We start from the raw sequence: 17896 nt of genomic DNA on the forward strand, positions 1-17896 counted from the left end.
TAAATCCTGGAATATTCAGAGCGATATCTGCACCTTGGTGTAATTCCCCAAAGCGCAGCTCCGTGGAAACAACAACTAAATAACACGCAAGAGAGCCAACAAACAACTCGGTAAAGTCACGCAGTCCACGGGTGGGACTTACCGGGGATCCAGATGGAGGCTTCTACCAGGGAACCCCCCCACAGACACACTCGGTTGTTTTTGGTTTCCTAAAAGCGCTTTAATGTGTCCACCTGTGAGGCGCAGCGCACACCTACTGATCCCTGAGGAGCGCTAATCCAGCAGCTCCAGCGCCAAACCACGTGACTACCTCCATACCTTAGCCTTTAAAAAAATAAAAACACCCTCTCATATCTCAGCCAATCAGAGAGAGGCAACTTACATATTTTATGCTTTCCTTTTAAAAACTCAAATCGACCAAATTTACGTTTTAAAAGTACATCAAAATAAACAGCGAGAAAAAAAGTGCTTTGACAGTTTTAATGGCTTTGATATATTATACAGTAGCTGTCAAAAATTATTTATTTGATATTTATATAATTTAATTATTCGGCTAAAAATAAAACGTAAAAGTTATTTACAGCGTAATCATATTAACAGGTGCTGAGGTATTAAGAAAGAAAAAACAAAACAGGAATTTGATAAAAAATCATCAAGTTGCGCCATCTAGTGGTCAGTTCTGTCCACTTCTCTGATCAAACAGTCCATCCGCTGAGGCATAGATGGCTACTATGAGTCTGTAGGGGAGTGAGGCTGCAGGAGGCCTCATTATTTGTATCTCCGGTTTCTTTCTTCGTACCTCCGCGCAGGGCTGGAGGTTTTCAGGTCCTGAGAGGAGACTTTCTTCACGTTGTCAACTGACATCAGCCGAGGGGACTTATCGCTTGATGTGTGCGTGTTCACGTAGATTGGCTCCTCTGCTGGAGGAAACAGGTGAGAACAGGGTGAGGACATCATTCTGAACCTCAGAGTAATTCAATTCAGTTTATTTCTATAGCGCCAATTCACAACACAAGTCATCTCAAGGCCCTTTACAGTTCAACCAGATCATCCAGTCAGATTGATTCAAAGTTTTCTATCTAAGGAAAACAGTTCATTGCATCGACTCATTGACTCTCCAGCAATCCCTCACACCAAGCATGCTTGTAGCGACAGTAGAGAGGAAAAACTCCCTTTTAACATGAAGAAACCTCCAGCAGAACCAGGCTCAGTGTGAGCGGCCATCTGCTGAGGCCGACTGGGGTTCAAGGAGACAGAAGCAGAGACACAAAAAGCAGCTGTAAAAGGAGGACTCATCCAGGAAACGAGGGGAGTGGCGGCGTAGTGGTTAGGGCATAGGGCTTTGAATCGTGAGATCCCCCACTCCCACAGACTGCCACTCTGGGTCTCTGAGCAAGACCCTTAACCCCACACTGCTTCCTGGGCACTGGACAATGGCAGCCCACTGCTCCCCAAGGGGATGGGTTAAATGCAGAGAAGTAATTTCCCTCTGGGATTATTAGAGTATAGAAAATCAAAATCGAATCAAAATCGAAACACACAGCCAGGCAGATGAGCTCGGAGCCAGCTCCCATGTCAGAGGATGGAGAGAGCACATCCAGTTAGTCACCGTCAGAGAAACAGGACTACACTGGAAAAGCCAATATATAATAGGCCAATCTATTATATATTTATATTATTATATGTTTATAATATTAGAATATAGGTTTAAAAGAGAAATAGATATTCATGTTTTGTTAAAGTTATTATTATTATTGTTATTATTATTATCATTATTATTATTACCATTATCATTACTATTAGTGTTGGACTGATACCAGTATCAGGCGGGGCCCTGATTCAGCACTAAAATGGTGGTATCGGTATCAGTGAGTACCAACTAATAGAGCCCCGATACCATTCTGAGAGCCAAAAGTTTATTTAACTATTGTCCCCCATTCCAGGTAGGCAATAAAAAGTTCTACTGGATTCACTTTGTATTAGTCTTGTTCCTGCTTCACAAAGGTAGGCAGCAGCTTGACAAAGTCATGATGGCAATTATTTTACATCCCAGTAGTATGCAGTTCTTCATATATAAACACAGATCAATATCAAACAGATGGCATCGGTATCGGCCGATACTGCACAGCCAGGTATCGGGGTCAAACAAATGGCATCGGCGCATTTTTATAGTTGTTATTATTATTATTAATTCAATTCAATTCAGTTTATTTATATAGCGCCAAATTCACAACACATGTCATCTCAAGGCACTTTACAGTTCAACCAGATCATACAGTCAAATTGATACAAAGTTTTCTATCTAAGGAAAACCAGTTGATTGCATTGACTCATTGACTCAAATACAATCCCCCACACTAAGCATGCTTGTAGCGACAGTGGAGAGGAAAAACTCCCTTTTAACAGGAAGAAACCTCCAGCAGAACCAGGCTCAGTGTGAGCGGCCATCTGCCGAGGCCGACTGGGGTTCAAGGAGACAGAAGCAGAGATACAAAAAGCAGCTGTAAAAGGCGGCCCCGTCCAGGAAACACACAGCCAGGCAGACGAGCTCCAAGGCAGCTCCCATGCCAGAGGACGAAGAGAGCACATCCACTCAGTCACGGTCAGAGAAACAGGACCACACTGGAAAACAGGCCGATCTCCAACATCTATTAACAAGGGTGTTGATAGAAGCAGCACAGCTGATGTTTTTTTCCAGGATGACGTCACAGCCAAACAGGAATAGACGAGGCAAAGCTACTCTGAGGAAAAGCAGAGAGAGCAGAAGGTTAGAGATTGAACTAACAGATTCTGCAGAATAGGAGAACAGAGAGAGAATGAAGCAGAATGATGAAATGGGGGTCCCTATGTCCTCCAAAAGTCTAAGCCTATAGCAGCAGAACTATAGAGATAGCTCAGGATAACCTGAGCCACCCTAACTATAAGCTTTATCAAAAATGAAAGTTTTAAGCCTAGCCTTAAAAGTAGACAGGGTGTCTGCCTCACGGACTAAAACTGGTAGTTGGTTCCACAGGAGAGGAGCCTGATAACTAAAAGATCTGCCTCCCATTCTACTTTTAGAAATTCTAGGAACCACTAGTAAACCTGCAGATTGAGAGCGAAGTGCTCTGTTAGGAACATAAGGAACAATCAGATCTCTGATATAAGATGGAGCTTGGCCATTTAAGGCTTTATGTGTGAGAAGGAGGATTTTAAATTCTATTCTTGATTTAACAGGAAGCCAATGAAGAGAAGCCAGGATAGGAGAGATATGATCTCTCTTTTTCATTTTCATTAGAACTCTGGCTGCAGCATTTTGGATCAGCTGAAGGCTTTTAACTACAGTTTGTGGACTTCCTGATAGTAAAGAATTACAATAGTCCAGCCTTGAAGTAACAAATGCATGGACTAGTTTCTCAGCATCACCCCTGGACAGGATATTTCTAATTTTTGCAATGTTCCTCAGATGAAAGAAGGAAATTCTAGAAACCTCTTTGATATGGGATTTAAATGACAGGTCCTGATCAAAAATAACACCAAGATTTTTTACTTTATTATCTGAAATCAGTTTAATCCCATCCAAATGAAGTGACTGGCTAATCAGTTTCTTTTTCAGAGACTCTGGTCCAAAGACTATAACTTCTGTTTTGTCTGCATTCAGAAGCAGAAAATTAAGAGTCATCCAGGTTTTTATGTCTTCAAGACATGCCTGTAATCTATGTAATGGATTAGCTTCATCTGGATTTATAGACAGATATAGCTGGGTATCATCAGCATAACAGTGGAAATTAATCCCATGCTGTCTAATAATTCTACCAATTGGGAGCATGTATAAAGTAAAGAGAATTGGTCCTAGCACTGATCCCTGTGGTACTCCACAGGTAACCTTTGAGCGTGTTGAAGATCTATCATTAACATGAACAAACTGAATTCGATCAGATAGATAAGATTTAAACCAGTCTAGTGCTGTTCCTTTAATTCCAACAAAATATTCAAGTCTTTCTAAAAGAATATTATGGTCAACTGTATCAAATGCAGCACTAAGATCCAACAGGACGAGCACAGATACAAGTCCATTATCTGAGGCCATGAGAATATCATTAGTGACTTTCACCAGAGCTGTTTCAGTGCTATGATGAGCTCTAAAGCCAGACTGAAACTCTTCAAAAAGTTCATTATGGTGGAAGTGATCGCAAACTTGTTTGGCAACTACTTTCTCAAGAATTTTGGATAAGAAAGGAAGATTGGATATAGGTCTATAATTGACCAAGTCATCTGGGTCAAGAGACGGTTTCTTAAGCAGAGGTTTAATTACAGCAATCTTAAAAGCTTTAGGTACATATCCCTGTAACAGAGATAGATTAATCACATCTAAAATGGAGGAGGAGATCAAAGGGAATACCTCCTTAAATAACCTGGTTGGAACTGGATCTAACATACAAGTTGAAGGCTTAGATGAAGACAATAATTTTGCTAATTCAGAGAGTTCAACTGGATCAAAGCAGTCTAAACCCGGTTCAGATTCCATGACTACCTCAGGTACAATCGCGGATAGAGGAGTGCTTATGATCTTATTTTTAATAAGATCAATCTTATTTATAAAGAATCCCATAAAATCATTGCTGCTAAGAGCAGGTGGAATGGACGGTTCAACAGAGCTATGGCTCTGGGTGAGTTTGGCAACTGTATTAAAAAGAAATCTAGGATTATTCTTATTCTCCTCTATTAATGAGGAGAAGTATGCTGCTCTTGCTTTACAAAGGGTCCTCTTATACAGCAGTAAACCATTTTTCCAGACTAGGAAGGACTCTCGCAGGCCTGTGGAGCGATATTTTCTCTCCAGTTTCCTAGCATTTTGCTTCAAAGTACGCAGCTCTGCATTAAACCAAGGAGCAAGCTTTCTATTTTTAACGGTTTTCATTTTCAAAGGAGCTGCGTTGTCTAAGGCAATACGCAGAGAACTAGCAACCCCCTCAACAAAATCATCAACCTGTGAAGGGGAATAAGCTAAGCTTTTGCACTCTGCATCACTGCTCAGTGACACAGAGCAGAGAGAAAGTGAAGCAGATTCTTTAAAATTTATAACTGCACTATCTGATAAAGATCTACTAAAATTGAACCTTCTTTTGGGGGAGGAGAACTCTGTTAAAGTAATCCTGAAGGTTATTAGAAAGTGGTCAGAGAGGACAGGGTTGTGAGGAAATACTGTTATTTCTTCACATTCTATGCCGTATGTCAGCACAAGATCCAAAGTATGAAGATGAGAATGCGTGGGACTATTCACATTTTGAACAAAGCCAATAGTGTCTAAGATAGCATTAAAGGCTGCTCTTAAGCTATCGCCTTTATTATTATCTCCTCTCAAAGGGAATACAATAAGAATATTATAACATTTTATAGATTTACTTCAAAAATAAAATTTCCATTAATCCAAATATTAAAAAAAAAGTAACATACAGTAACACCCACATGTTTTAAGATAAATTAATCATATAATCTATTTTGTGCCTTTATAAAATATTTCTGACATGCGATTTATTTAGTGAGCAAATATCCTCCTCTCCACAGTTAGGTTTATAATTTAAATCCCAATAAAGTTTGTTTAAATCTTTTCTCAGAGCAGAAAAGTTATTTGCACTGCAGTAACTATAGCTGCAAATTCTAACTAATCTAATTGAATATAAATAACTAATGTTACGGATTTAGTATAGAAGAAAAAAAAGATTTGTTAAAAGTCGAATCCAACATTTTTTTCTTTTAATGAAAACGATTATTTAGTTTTTCTTTCAAGGCACCAAAATATTTTTGTTGACAATAAATATTTCTTTATTTGTAAAAGGAAAATCTCAACAGATTTTGATCCCATCATATTTCGCTGCCTTCGGTCCTGATTGATTGAATCTCTCACTGCCCTGATGCTTTCTAACGGTTTGTTTTTTGGATATTTCTCCAGATTACTTTTTCCACGCAAAGCAGAACCTGCTGTAAACGATTAAAACATCCAGACGGATATTTTAAGATATTTTTTAAGTAATTATTTCACTTATGTTCCAATAAGTTTACCAAACAACTTATTTGGACCCAAAATGTTAACGATGCCAGGATGTTAAATGATTTTTAAGTCCCAGAAGAGCGTTTGATCATTAATGTTGGTTTTTCATTCTTAGTAAGTTTTTGTGTTCATAAGAAAAAAAAAAAAAAAGTTTTTTGTAATTCTCAGTAATTTTCGGCAAGTGGCTGAACTGTTTCTGTCCTACTTCTGCCTCTGAGGTCATGCGGTTAAACTTAATGTAGGTTTTTGTTCTGCTTTTGTTCCTTCCGGTGCCCCTCTGCCACGCCATTGACACCATTACTACACCTTCCTCAATTATTCTGCTTTCTCTGTACGATACATTCACCACATTATTAACAGCATGTTTCATCAAATGCACTGAAATCATTACTTTCAGTGGTTAGACAGTATTTTGCATCTCTGATATCTTTGAGCTCTGAGAAATCTGGGACATTCACAAATTATTTTTTGCTGTAATTGAGCTTTGCATGCAGTTTACATTATAATGTTCCAAAGAGCAGGATAAAGTACAGCCTGCGCATCTTCTTTTTATTTTTCCATATATAGTCTAAAGTTTATTTGTTATATTTTACTGTTCCCTTGTAAGTAAACTAGAAAACTGGTGCTTAACACCTAGAACCCTACGGACCCACCGGTGGGTTCAGCTGCTACGTGACCTCGTAATTTTAAACCCCCAGTATTGATGTAAAAAAACACATTTGGCACAGTTTGGTGACATTTATGGATAAATGTGCCAAAATGGCCTCTCCGCCTAAGAAATTTCTCACTAATACCATTCTAAAATAAATATGATTCATCTGATTGAGTCCGAATTTGGTATATTTTTACACAACATTTAGATTTAAAAGTCTGTACTACTTTTTTGTGCTATAAATAATATTTTGGTAGTGTTTTGCAATGTTTATTTCAAAGAAAATTTTGGCGAGGTTCAAAAAATGCAAAATATTTTGTATTTTGTCCCTAATATTTCAGGCAGGGTCAAAGCTACAATGGTGCTGACACCAGAAAACCATTCTATGACATCTTACCTTTACAGAGGTACCAAAAGTTTCTTCTTAAACCTAATAGCTGTGAGGCTATAAGTTATTTACTTTTGTGTGTTTTTGTCAGGCAGAAATTTATTTATACCCCTTAGGGTGTAAGAGGTTAAGATTTGGAAGTCTTTCACAAGTTTCAGCATTTTAACAAGTGCACAAACCATAGGAAATTAAAAAAATGGCTGATATCCCCCCCCCCCTTCCCTATTTCATTGTATTTGGGGTCATAACCCAATGAACATACAAGGCTTTACTTCGCTTACGTAACACTTAGCTACTTGCAAACTTGCTATATTTAAAAACCTGGTTAAAATAAATATATCTTAAACTAAGATAACTGATTGAACATCAGTTTCAAAGCGCAAGTACAATACAAGTGCCATTTGTTGAGGTCCTTAAAAAATGTACCAGGGCGGCCAGGGTATCGGGCCCGTGTTTTTTCATTGGGGGGCACAGAACAAAAGAACTAAAATCAGACATAAAAAAAAAAATAAATAAAAATCTAAGATAAGAGCGAATTGTTTAGTACATTAATGGAGCAACAGAGTCATTGTTGCACATTTCTGATCTAACAGATGAAAACTGGAATCCCATCATAGCATGGCTGAAGTATTAAAGTAAACTTAGCAAAATATTAAATTGGTCCAAGGGAGAATTAGTAACAGCCTTCTTTGTCATCATATATCATCATTTTGGAGTGAAGTAAAAATATTCTTTAAAAAAACAATTTGCCCCTAATTAGAGCAAGTAAATAAGATTATCTGCCATAGGAATGAGTATTTCTGCTCTTAGAATAAGATAAATAGATATCATTCACCTGAAATAAGATAATAGGGATTTTTTAAAAAATATTTTAAACATGAATCATCTAATTGCATTAGCAAACTGTTTTATCTCCTCAAATCAAGCAGAAAAATACGCTTACTTGAAAAAAAAAAAAAAAAAAAAAAACTACTTAACATTGCCCATGTTTGCCCCTGACCCATGACCTTTACAGATGACATAAAGCTTGACACCCCTCGCCATGAACGGTATGTTTTAAACACTTGCTAAAATGATGAAAAGTGTGAAAGACCCCAAAATGATCTGTATAAAGAAAAACAATCTAGAAATAAGTCAACATTTCATGAATGAGGTTTATTTACCCTAAATTTGAGCAGGTAAATAAGATGATTTTCCAATAGAATTGGTATGAAATAAGACAAAGAAATTGTTTTTTTCTTATTTTAAATGTAAATTGTCTTGTTCCATTGACCAAGTGTCTCACTTACCTCCTCAATTCAAGAAAAAAATGCACTTAGTTTAAAAAGAAATGACTTCTTTAGATTACGATTTGTTCCTGTGTGGTTAGTTTCGCTGTGTCATATAAGTACTTTATAAAAAAATAACATTACAATGATAGGTTCATTTTTTTAATCTGATCTATGTTAAAAAAATCATTGTTTGCCTTTTTCCTTCTTTTAGAAAACAGAGAAAGGAATAAGATCTGGCCTCAGATCTCTTTAAGTTGAATGAATTCTGGTCAGCTGGTTCTGACCACCTCTCATGGTCCGTACAGAGTCCAGCTTGTGCGGTGCTGACGTCAGATCAAAATCCTTGTGCATCTTCCTTCTAACCTCAGAGGAGAAGACAGACTGTTGCACTGGCGTTTGAGTTTGTCTCACGCTGCACTGCTTAACCACACAAACCCCAGCTTACTCAGTTCGCATCCTCTGGCCAAGGCTCTGCCAGATACCTCCTAATCTGTTAGCAGAGCTCTCTGTCTTTTGTTCTGTCGCCCACAAACACAGCTTCACCAAAGTGAAAACCCGGCTCCTTTTAAATGTAAATTGCAGCAGAGAAATTAATCATTTTCTAACTATTGAATATTTGATCTGACTCTGTCTACTGAGTTTTTTTTTGTGTGACTTTACTGACCTCTTTAACTCATGCCTTTTTTTAGTGTCGCATAGTCTGATAGCTATCAACATTTTCCAACCCAAAATAGAAGAGCGGTACCTGTGCTTCTGTTGCACGGCCTTTTCTGGGCAAGAAAGACGACCAGCAGCATGATCAGGATCAGGATAAAAGACGAAACGCCAGTGAGGACCCACATCCACAAATTATCCTCCGTGGACGCGACGCTGATCCCTGGAAAAAAAAGGAATTTCTGCTAAAATAACACGATTTGACTGATACAGACGAATACAGCAGTATGCAAACTTTTCCTTTCTTATCCCATTAAAAGAATGTAGTAGGTCACCACCTAGGATTTGATAACTGGTTTAATATACAGGTCTAACTAGTACCAGGGCTTAAATTCACACAAATAGCATCTACAGCTGATGGATTTTAGTTTTTTTTTGTTTTGTTTTTTAAATGTCTTAGTGGAGCTACAGTGTTTATAGAACTAATACATAATTTTTGCTACTTCGTTTGATTTGCTGGATCAGAGAACCCAATTTTAAAAAAAATATTATTTATGATCACATTCATCCAGTTTGGTATATTTAGTTTATATGTTGCCAAGTTAACCCTTTATAGGGCAACTTAGCGTTTTTGATCACTTGCATCCCCCTTACAAATGGAGTCCCCCCGTCCCTCAGTGAGGTCTAGAAGCACAAGATCTATATCCAGCCATTCAGCAAAGATCCTGCTACATGGCTGTACATCTTATTTTGCTATTTGAACAATTGCGATGAGCTTTTGAATGATATATTACCTACTGTAAATTAAGTTTAAAAAAAAGTTAACAAGTCGAGAAAAAAAGGTAAAAAGTTAATTGAAAATTTAAAAAGTTAATTAGCCTAGTTAACAATTATATTTAGTTTTATAAACTGAATTATCAATTAATGTCTCTAAGATTATGTTGAACAAAAAATGTGTTTCTTTCACTCTCAGAGTGTTTTTCATGATTTTTTTATAGAAGCACATTTGTTATTTTCCTTAATATATGTAATAATATATGTCTTGTCCTGGATTCCAATAACACTATTGGCTTGAAATTTTGATTTTTTTAAGGATTTCACTGAGTGCCCAATAAATGGTTAAGTAAATTAAGTTGAGCAAAGTTAGTTTAATTACTTGCCACCAGTGGAAGTAGTTTGTTTAAATTGAAGCTGCATTCTCCTTCAAAAAAATTGAAATCTAAATAAGTCATTTTTTCTTAGAATAAGTGCATTTTTCTCAAATTGAGGATGTAGGAGAGACACTTACATTTAAAATAAGGAAACTAAACTACATTGTCTTATTTTGTGTGCATAATACCTGATTAAATTATTTTAAGAGTAAAAATACTAATTCCATTGGCAAATCATCTTATTTACTGACTGAAATTAAATCGAAATACGCCTAATTTAAGAATTTGATTTACTTTTTTTTCCAGTGTTGTAACATGTTTGCAGGTTCATTGCATGTATTTTCACAGCTGCAGTTGTTTTGTCTAAGCTGACCGATCACCTAGATTGGCTGACACCTCTCTAGACATTTAGATTGTAGATCCTTCTACAGTGGAAACCCTACACCACCCAGACTCTGCTAGAAAGACAGTTGTTCATTTTAACGTCCGCTCACAGATGCATACACACACCTTGGGTTTTCGTTGTTTCTGACTGAACCGTTGTATTTCCCATAAAGTTCTCCACTGTAACAAGGCGGTACGAGAAGCATTGATTCAGTTATTGCAAGCCAGAATCTCAGAAGCATTAATCAGTTCATTCATGAGGTTAAGCAGAAGCACAGCAGGGTTTAGGAAGGAGCGTTTTTCTAGGCACTTATTGTACCCTTTAGAAAACTGTCTGCAGCTCTGTGATGTGGTTGTAAGCATCTTTTTTATTGCAAACATAAGAAGATGTAACAAGAATTTGGAAAACAGTAAGTCAAATTAAAAAGAGGTATATTTTATGATTAAGGTAGAAATTAACAGATATGCTACATTTACAGACACTAAAGCTTTTGTTTGTCAGCTTACAACGACACCATAGTGATGCTGTCAATAAACAGTCAATATTCTGCTTATAGTAAAATGTAATAAATACTTACATGCTATTTCTGTTCTGTTGCTGATAAAATCAGTTAGTACAGGAATCTCACTTGTAACTTTGCAAGAGTAAAATCCATAGTTTCTTTTACTTATATTTGATAGAGTGCATGCACTTTGGCATCCATTCATCAGGGTGTAATTCGCATTAAGAGTATTATTAAGATTACAATGTTCAACAGTTAAGTTGTCGGTGTCACTTTGTTTCAAGCTTTGGAATGAATATTTCACTCTAAATCTTTGTGACTTGTTGATATTTAAACAGCAGCGCAAGGTCAGAGAGGAGCCCAAATTGACATGCTGCTTTTTCACTTCATCATCCAAACGTATATCTTGCTCCATTGGCATCCCCAGGACCGCTCCTGCCACTAGAAATATGATAAGAAAACAGGGTTAAACATACAAATATGTAAATGTTTTACCTGGTTTCCACTGCATACTTCCAAGGCTTAAATTAAAGCCTGTTCATTTCTTACCCGTGAGAAATGCTACAATCACCCATTTAAGCCACATTTCTATCTTGTGATGCAGGCAGCGGTCGTCCTCAGAGCGTCCTCCTTTCTCAAACTGCCTTCCTCTCAGCATCAGACTCAGATACATGCAGACCTGCGTGGGTGGGGGGGGGGGGGGGGGGGGGGGGGTGGAAAGACCGGAGGAGTGGCTTTCTGCTAAAGGGCTGTAAGGCTGGCGGTGCCTTTACTGGAGGAGGCTGACTGTATTGGAGGTGAACATAACATTTCTTTTGAAAGTTGGAAAACAGCGTAGGCTGTCTGTAAAACAACCTGAAAGAAATACAGAAGGAGTTTTTTGACCCAAACTGTAACAAACTGTTTGATAAGTGCCCTTTTGTCAGAAAACATCAAAGCAGCCTGCATGAACAACCCCCTTGAAAGATGAACATCCGCCACGCTTCCGCATCTCTGCGGCCTACAGCTCGTGTCTCAGAGAGACAGTGGGACATGTGCTGACTGGCTTTATGCCATGAAATAAAAAAAGGACCCGATGAGAGCTGGGGTATGTGAAACCCCGTGTGGGTTTTGGTGCAGAAGGTGCTAAAACACATTTTACAATTCTCCCGCAGCATGTCACATGAAAAGAAACACTTGGCTTCCTGTGACAAGACGCTGACATCTGGTGAACTTCCATTCTCAACTTCCATTCTCAAAACACAAGAAAGAGGCAAAAACAAAAATAGATCCCTTATAAATTTATATTTATAAATGATGTACAAATGCCATTTTGCACTGAACCACTGCAACTTGCACACTGTCTCTTATCCTCTGCACTGTTCACACTTTGACCACTGCTGCACTTTTTGTATTTTTCTATAACTCGTGCCATTGTGAAATATCAATGCAACGTTCATAAGCTGTATGTAACGCAATTTCGTTCTGTATGCACCCTGTGCATACAAAATGACAAATAAAGAAGTCTAAGTCTAAGTCTAATTAATTATTTTCTTCAAAAGCACTTAATGGTTTTGATCTGTAAATGTTAAATAATAATACATTTTAATTACCTACCTTCTTACAGTGTATGTTGAGTCGAAATAAAAAATACAGTAAGCCTACAGTAAGAGACAGACATTTTATCTCAGATTAAATCTCATGGTGCGCTCAGATCATCTGATAACATCTGCATCACATCAACTAAATCAGGTTATATTTCCGCTGCTAATCTGATTTAACAGGGGCTTGTTTTCTTGCTTAGTGTCTGACTAATTTCTTACTATATCTTCAAACCACACAGAATCAACCAAGATGGGTTTAGAAACAATAAGTACTTTCTGAAAAAATATGTAGTTTTGACCTTTTTTTTATTATTTTAACCATTTATATACTTTCATAATCGCACCATCTGATCTGGGTTCTGTTATAATTAAGGAAAATAGTGCAATAAATCCTCACTGGTCCCCTGTGAAAACGTACTCTCACACTTGTTAGTCTAGAATTGTTGTCTAGAATTTCTAAAAGTAGAATGGGAGGCAGATCTTTTAGTTATCAGGCTCCTCTCCTGTGGAACCAACTACCAGTTTTAGTCCGTGAGGCAGACACCCTGTCTACTTCTAAGGCTAGGCTTAAAACTTTCCTTTTTGATAAAGCTTATAGTTAGAGTGGCTCAGGATAACCTGAGCCACTCTAACTATAAGCTTTATAGTTATGCTGATATAGGCTTAGACTGCTGGAGGACATACCCCTTGTCTGTGCTGCTGCCATCAACACCTTTGTTTATAGATGTTGGAGATCTGCCTGTTTTCCAGTGTGGTCCTGTTTCTCTGACTGTGACTACCTGGATGTGCTCTCTTCATCCTCTGACATGGGAGCTGGCTCGGAGCTCGTCTGCCTGACTGTGTGATTCCTGGACGGGGCCGCCTGTGGAATCTGCTTCTGTCTCCTTGAACCCCAGTCTGCCTCAGCAGATGGCCGCTCACAAGCCTGGTTCTGCTGGAGGTTTCTTGCTGTTAAAAGGGAGTTTTTCCTCTCAACTCTCACTAAAGCAGGCTTAGTGTGAGGGATTGCATTCGAGTCAATGATATGATGCAATCAAGGGGTTTTCCTTAGATAGAAAACTTTAAATCAATTTGACTGTACGATCTGGTGATCGTGCCTTGAGATGACATGTGTTGTTAATTAGCGCTATATAAATAAACTGAATTGGATTGAATTTTTAACACTCTATAATTAAAAATAATTTTGATGAAGTGCGCTAAAAGGTGGAAAAACTCAATAATTTAAAAAAAGAAGAAGATGAAAAACAAATGAGAAACAAACATTTGTTATTTTGCAGGTAATGCAGGTTTTTTACTGTAAGAGAAAACAAACCTAGTTTTAAAGCCAGGAAGAGAGACAAATGTTCAATTTAAATGACCTGATACATTAAGGCATTGGAATGGCCTGTTAACCTCTTACACCCTCAGGGGGTATAAATAAATTTCTGCCTGACAAAAACACACAAAAGTAAATCACTTATAGCCTCACAGCTATTAGATTTAAGAAGAAACTTTTGGTACGTCTGTAAAGGTAAGATGTCATAGAATGGTTTTCTGGTGTCAGCACCATTGTAGCTTTGACCCTGCCTGAAATATTAGGGACAAAATACAAAATATTTTGCATTTTTTGAACCTCGTCAAAATTTTCTTTGAAATAAACATTGCAAAACACTACCAAAATATTATTTATAGCACAAAAAAGTAGTACAGACTTTTAAATCTAAATGTTGTGTAAAAATATACCAAATTTGGACTCAATCAGATGAATCATATTTATTTTAGAATGGTATTAGTGAGAAATGTCTTAGGCGGAGAGGCCATTTTGGCACATTTATCCAAAAATGTCACCAAACTGTGCCAAATGTGTTTTTTACATCGATACTGGGGTTTTGTTAAAATTACGAGGTCACGTAGCAGCTGGACCCACCGGTGGGTCCGTAGGGTTCAAGGGGCTAAGCATCAATAGAAGTTTTTGTGATGCCACATGTTTAAGGTCATTTAAGACTAAAATCAATATGACTCAATAAAAACAATTCTGCAAAAATAAATGAACTGAAATCACTTCCATAGAGATGTAGAAGATTCATTTCTCTGATATTTAATGGCAGTTTTTGGTGAACGACGCAGCTAATCCTTCAGCATTTTTTAAATTACATCATTCATAACTTAAAACTGCATTTTCTGTTTAGGTTTTCCTGTCAGCACTACCTCGGTACTCTCTGTCTTGCAGTCATTCATAGAAAAAACAAAGGCTTTTTTATAATCCCGTATCTATCACCAGTGTTGCTTAAGTAAGAACAGAAGTGAAACAAGTTTGAAAGAAGAAGTGAAAATAACAAACACAGCGAAAATATGTATCATAGGCAACGACCCTGATCACCTAAATAAACTTAAATAGTAACCAAACCTAAGGTGAGAAAGCGCACCCCTGTCTGGCACCAACACCATCTTTTTTTTGTTCTCAGTAACGGAATAAGAAAACAAATCTTTCTATGCATAATAAGGACCTCTTCTTTTATATGTTTTAGTTTGGATATTATCATATATTTTATATAAAATATCATAATTAAAAACATTGTTTTTAAATGAACTTCCGAAATAAACACACAAAAAAATGCAACATAATATTCCAAGAAATCGTCATCACGCTCAGCATGGTGGAAATACAGAGGAACTGAGCATCAACTGAGCATACTTATATTTTCCATCCAGAACAGCAGAAGTCTGGTATCTTACTCCACAATTCAGATACATAAAACACAATTATAAGGAGGAAGTGAAAACTGTAGTGGTAAAACGTTTGAGCTGAAAACCAGATGAGACAGCTTAAGTCAGGAAGCAAAGAAGAAGCCACAGAGTAGAGCTGAAGGGGGCTTTCTTACCAGGCTGCAGACAAAGCCCTCTTCCTACAGTCACTCTGAATGATAGACAAAAAAAAAAAAAACATATATATATGCAGTAAACACTTAGGCTGGGAGAAAAGCTGCTCACCTTTAAGCTCTAGTTGTAGAGAAACCATAACTGGAAGCTCGTTAATTATTACCAATCAGACTGAACTCCTGATATGTAAAACTTTAATTAAAAAGTGGGTTTTTGTAATAATTCCCCCGACTCAAAAAAAATAAAAAATAAAGGATTGATAATTTTTTTGTGTTTTTGATTGTTTTATTAATATAGACCACATTTTCTCACTCACTGTCAATGATTCAGCAAAAAACATGGTGTTTGTTTTTCTTTTTTCTTTTTTGTTTTCTCAAAAAAACAAACAAACAAGAAACCTGAAAACAAAAATCTGAAAGGGAAAAAGTGGGTCCATCCTTATCTGTAATCAGTGTTGGGGAGTAACGGATTACATGTCACGAAGTTACGTAATTTTACGTAAGTTTACGTAATTTGTTACAGTTACAATGAGAAAATATGTAATTCAGTTACAGTTACTTCCGAAAATATTAAGAATTACAAATTTAGTTACATTTTTTAAAAAATATAAAGAAAAACCTTTGTGAAATATGTAATGATATTTTTATTGCTTCACGCCCTGTATCGCCGTTTCCCGCTACGGCTCCTTGTCTGTATCATATTTGCCACTCTGATGATCCATCCTGTGCTGGTGGTTTGGCATCTAATCAAGTGCAACGTGTGCAGATTGTGCAGCATGCAGTATTTAGAGATAAAATGCAGTTATTCACAGCTAGGGTAAGGAAATATGGTTGATAGATATGTGCAGCAGAATAAATAAATTACCCCTAGGGAAATGCATGTATGTGCAGAGCCACTGTAGATAGGGCTGTACAGGTGCGAATTAAAGAGAAACACTGTACAAATGTTGGGATGGTACAGTAAGGTATGGATTGAGGGGAAGGAAAGACTGGTCTTTGGGAAGAGTTCGATAAGGTGACCGCTGTAGGAAAGAAGTGGTTTCTGAACCTGCTTGTGTTAGTCTGCAAACTTGCGTAAATGGTAGAGCCTGGGGGAGGAACAGAAAAGAGTATGGCCCGATGAGAGGAGTCTGAGAAAATCTTCCATGCCTGGTGCTGGCATCTCTTCTTGTGGACATCCTGTGATTGCCTGTCAGCAGTTCCCTCTCAGCTTAGTGCTTTTTTAAGGTTCACATTCAGTTCTCAAAAATTAAATGTTGAACATGGGTCAATACTCATTAAAACCTTAAAGTAATCAAAAAGTAATCAAAAGTAATTAGTTACATTACTTTTTAAAAGTAATCGAAAAAGTTACACTACTATTACATTTTAAACGAGGTAACTTGTAACTGTAACAGATTACATTTTTAAAGTAACTTACCCAACACTGTCTGTAATATACTGCTACAATGATGTGTGTTTTGTGATTGGAATTTCAATAGGACACAGTTTACTGGTTTAACAAACCAACAGTGACGGTGAAATACTCAACTGTTTTAAATCATGATAAATGAATAAAAACCAGGAATGTAAAATAAAGTCCAGTTACTTGGAATAAAGTCTTAGATTTAATGATATTAGACTTTTGTTATTAGAATAAGCAAACAACTTGGAACCTGACTCTGTATTAAATCAATAAAAAAATAGATAATAAATACAGAAATAAATAATAATAAATAAAGTAATAATAAATGCATTCCTTGTGCATTTACTAAATGCACACTGACATTATTTATTTAAAGCAAGGACCAAACATGGAGTTCAGTATTATTAATAATATGTCAATTGTTTTACATTTTCTGTATATTTGGTTTGTTATTTCTTCTTTTAAATTTAGTTCTATCCCTTTTATTGTTATTTGATCTTATCTTTGATTTATTGGATTGTATCTATCTGTATTACTACTTTCACTTTGATGTAAGCACATTTAGAAAAAATGTAAAGATTATAATTGGTTATTATTATTATTATTATTATTATTATTACTTTAAGTCATTAACTTTCATTTAAAACAGAAGCAACACAGTGTGCTTTAATAAAATGAGCAGGAAGCCAAAGGAAATTAGGATGCGAAAGAATAAAAAATATATAGAAATATTCAGAGCTGACATTGATTTTCATGATTGTAATTGTTCTGTGTTATGATGATAATTATAAAGCTATGATAGAAGTAGAGAAAACTGTAGAGAGCTTAAATAATAATGATAAGAATATACATTATTTTTACTTTTAAACATTGCGCTGCTGATATTTTAAATATAATTTTTATTCTTTTTTCATTTTCCTACTGATTTAACATAAAAAAAATATCAATTAGTCTTTTTTTTCCCCAACAGCCAGAAAGCAAAAGAACTTCACTACCCATAAGCCCCTGGTTTCACG

General features: G+C 36.6%; 2 protein-coding genes across 4 annotated transcripts in view; both read right to left on the reverse strand.

Moving 5' to 3' along the window:
• Positions 1-288, reverse strand: part of si:ch211-129c21.1 (uncharacterized protein LOC563087 homolog) — a 36698-nt gene extending 36410 nt beyond the window's left edge. Inside the window, exon 1 of the mRNA XM_038295326.1 lies at positions 143-288. The gene's annotated coding sequence lies outside the window, so the exon portion shown is untranslated. The remainder of the gene's footprint in view (positions 1-142) is intronic.
• Positions 289-466: 178 nt separating this feature from the next.
• Positions 467-11714, reverse strand: LOC119790045. Of its 3 annotated transcripts, none has more exons than XM_038295355.1 (5): positions 11584-11714; positions 11110-11475; positions 10658-10711; positions 9088-9219; positions 467-917 (listed from the first exon to the last, which is right to left on the reverse strand). In XM_038295355.1, the coding sequence occupies exons 1-5, from the start codon at positions 11705-11707 to the stop codon at positions 769-771; spliced, it is 825 nt and encodes a 274-aa protein (XP_038151283.1). In that variant the 5' UTR covers positions 11708-11714; the 3' UTR covers positions 467-768. The 3 variants fall into 3 exon arrangements, with proteins under 3 accessions (XP_038151283.1, XP_038151282.1, XP_038151285.1); XM_038295354.1 differs by having other exon boundaries at positions 467-920; XM_038295357.1 differs by lacking the exon at positions 10658-10711 and having other exon boundaries at positions 467-920.
• Between the last annotated feature and the right edge of the window lie 6182 nt (positions 11715-17896).

Source organism: Cyprinodon tularosa, unplaced genomic scaffold (assembly GCF_016077235.1).
Source record: "Cyprinodon tularosa strain WSP-4 unplaced genomic scaffold, ASM1607723v1 ctg353, whole genome shotgun sequence".
Lineage (NCBI taxonomy): Eukaryota > Metazoa > Chordata > Actinopteri > Cyprinodontiformes > Cyprinodontidae > Cyprinodon > Cyprinodon tularosa.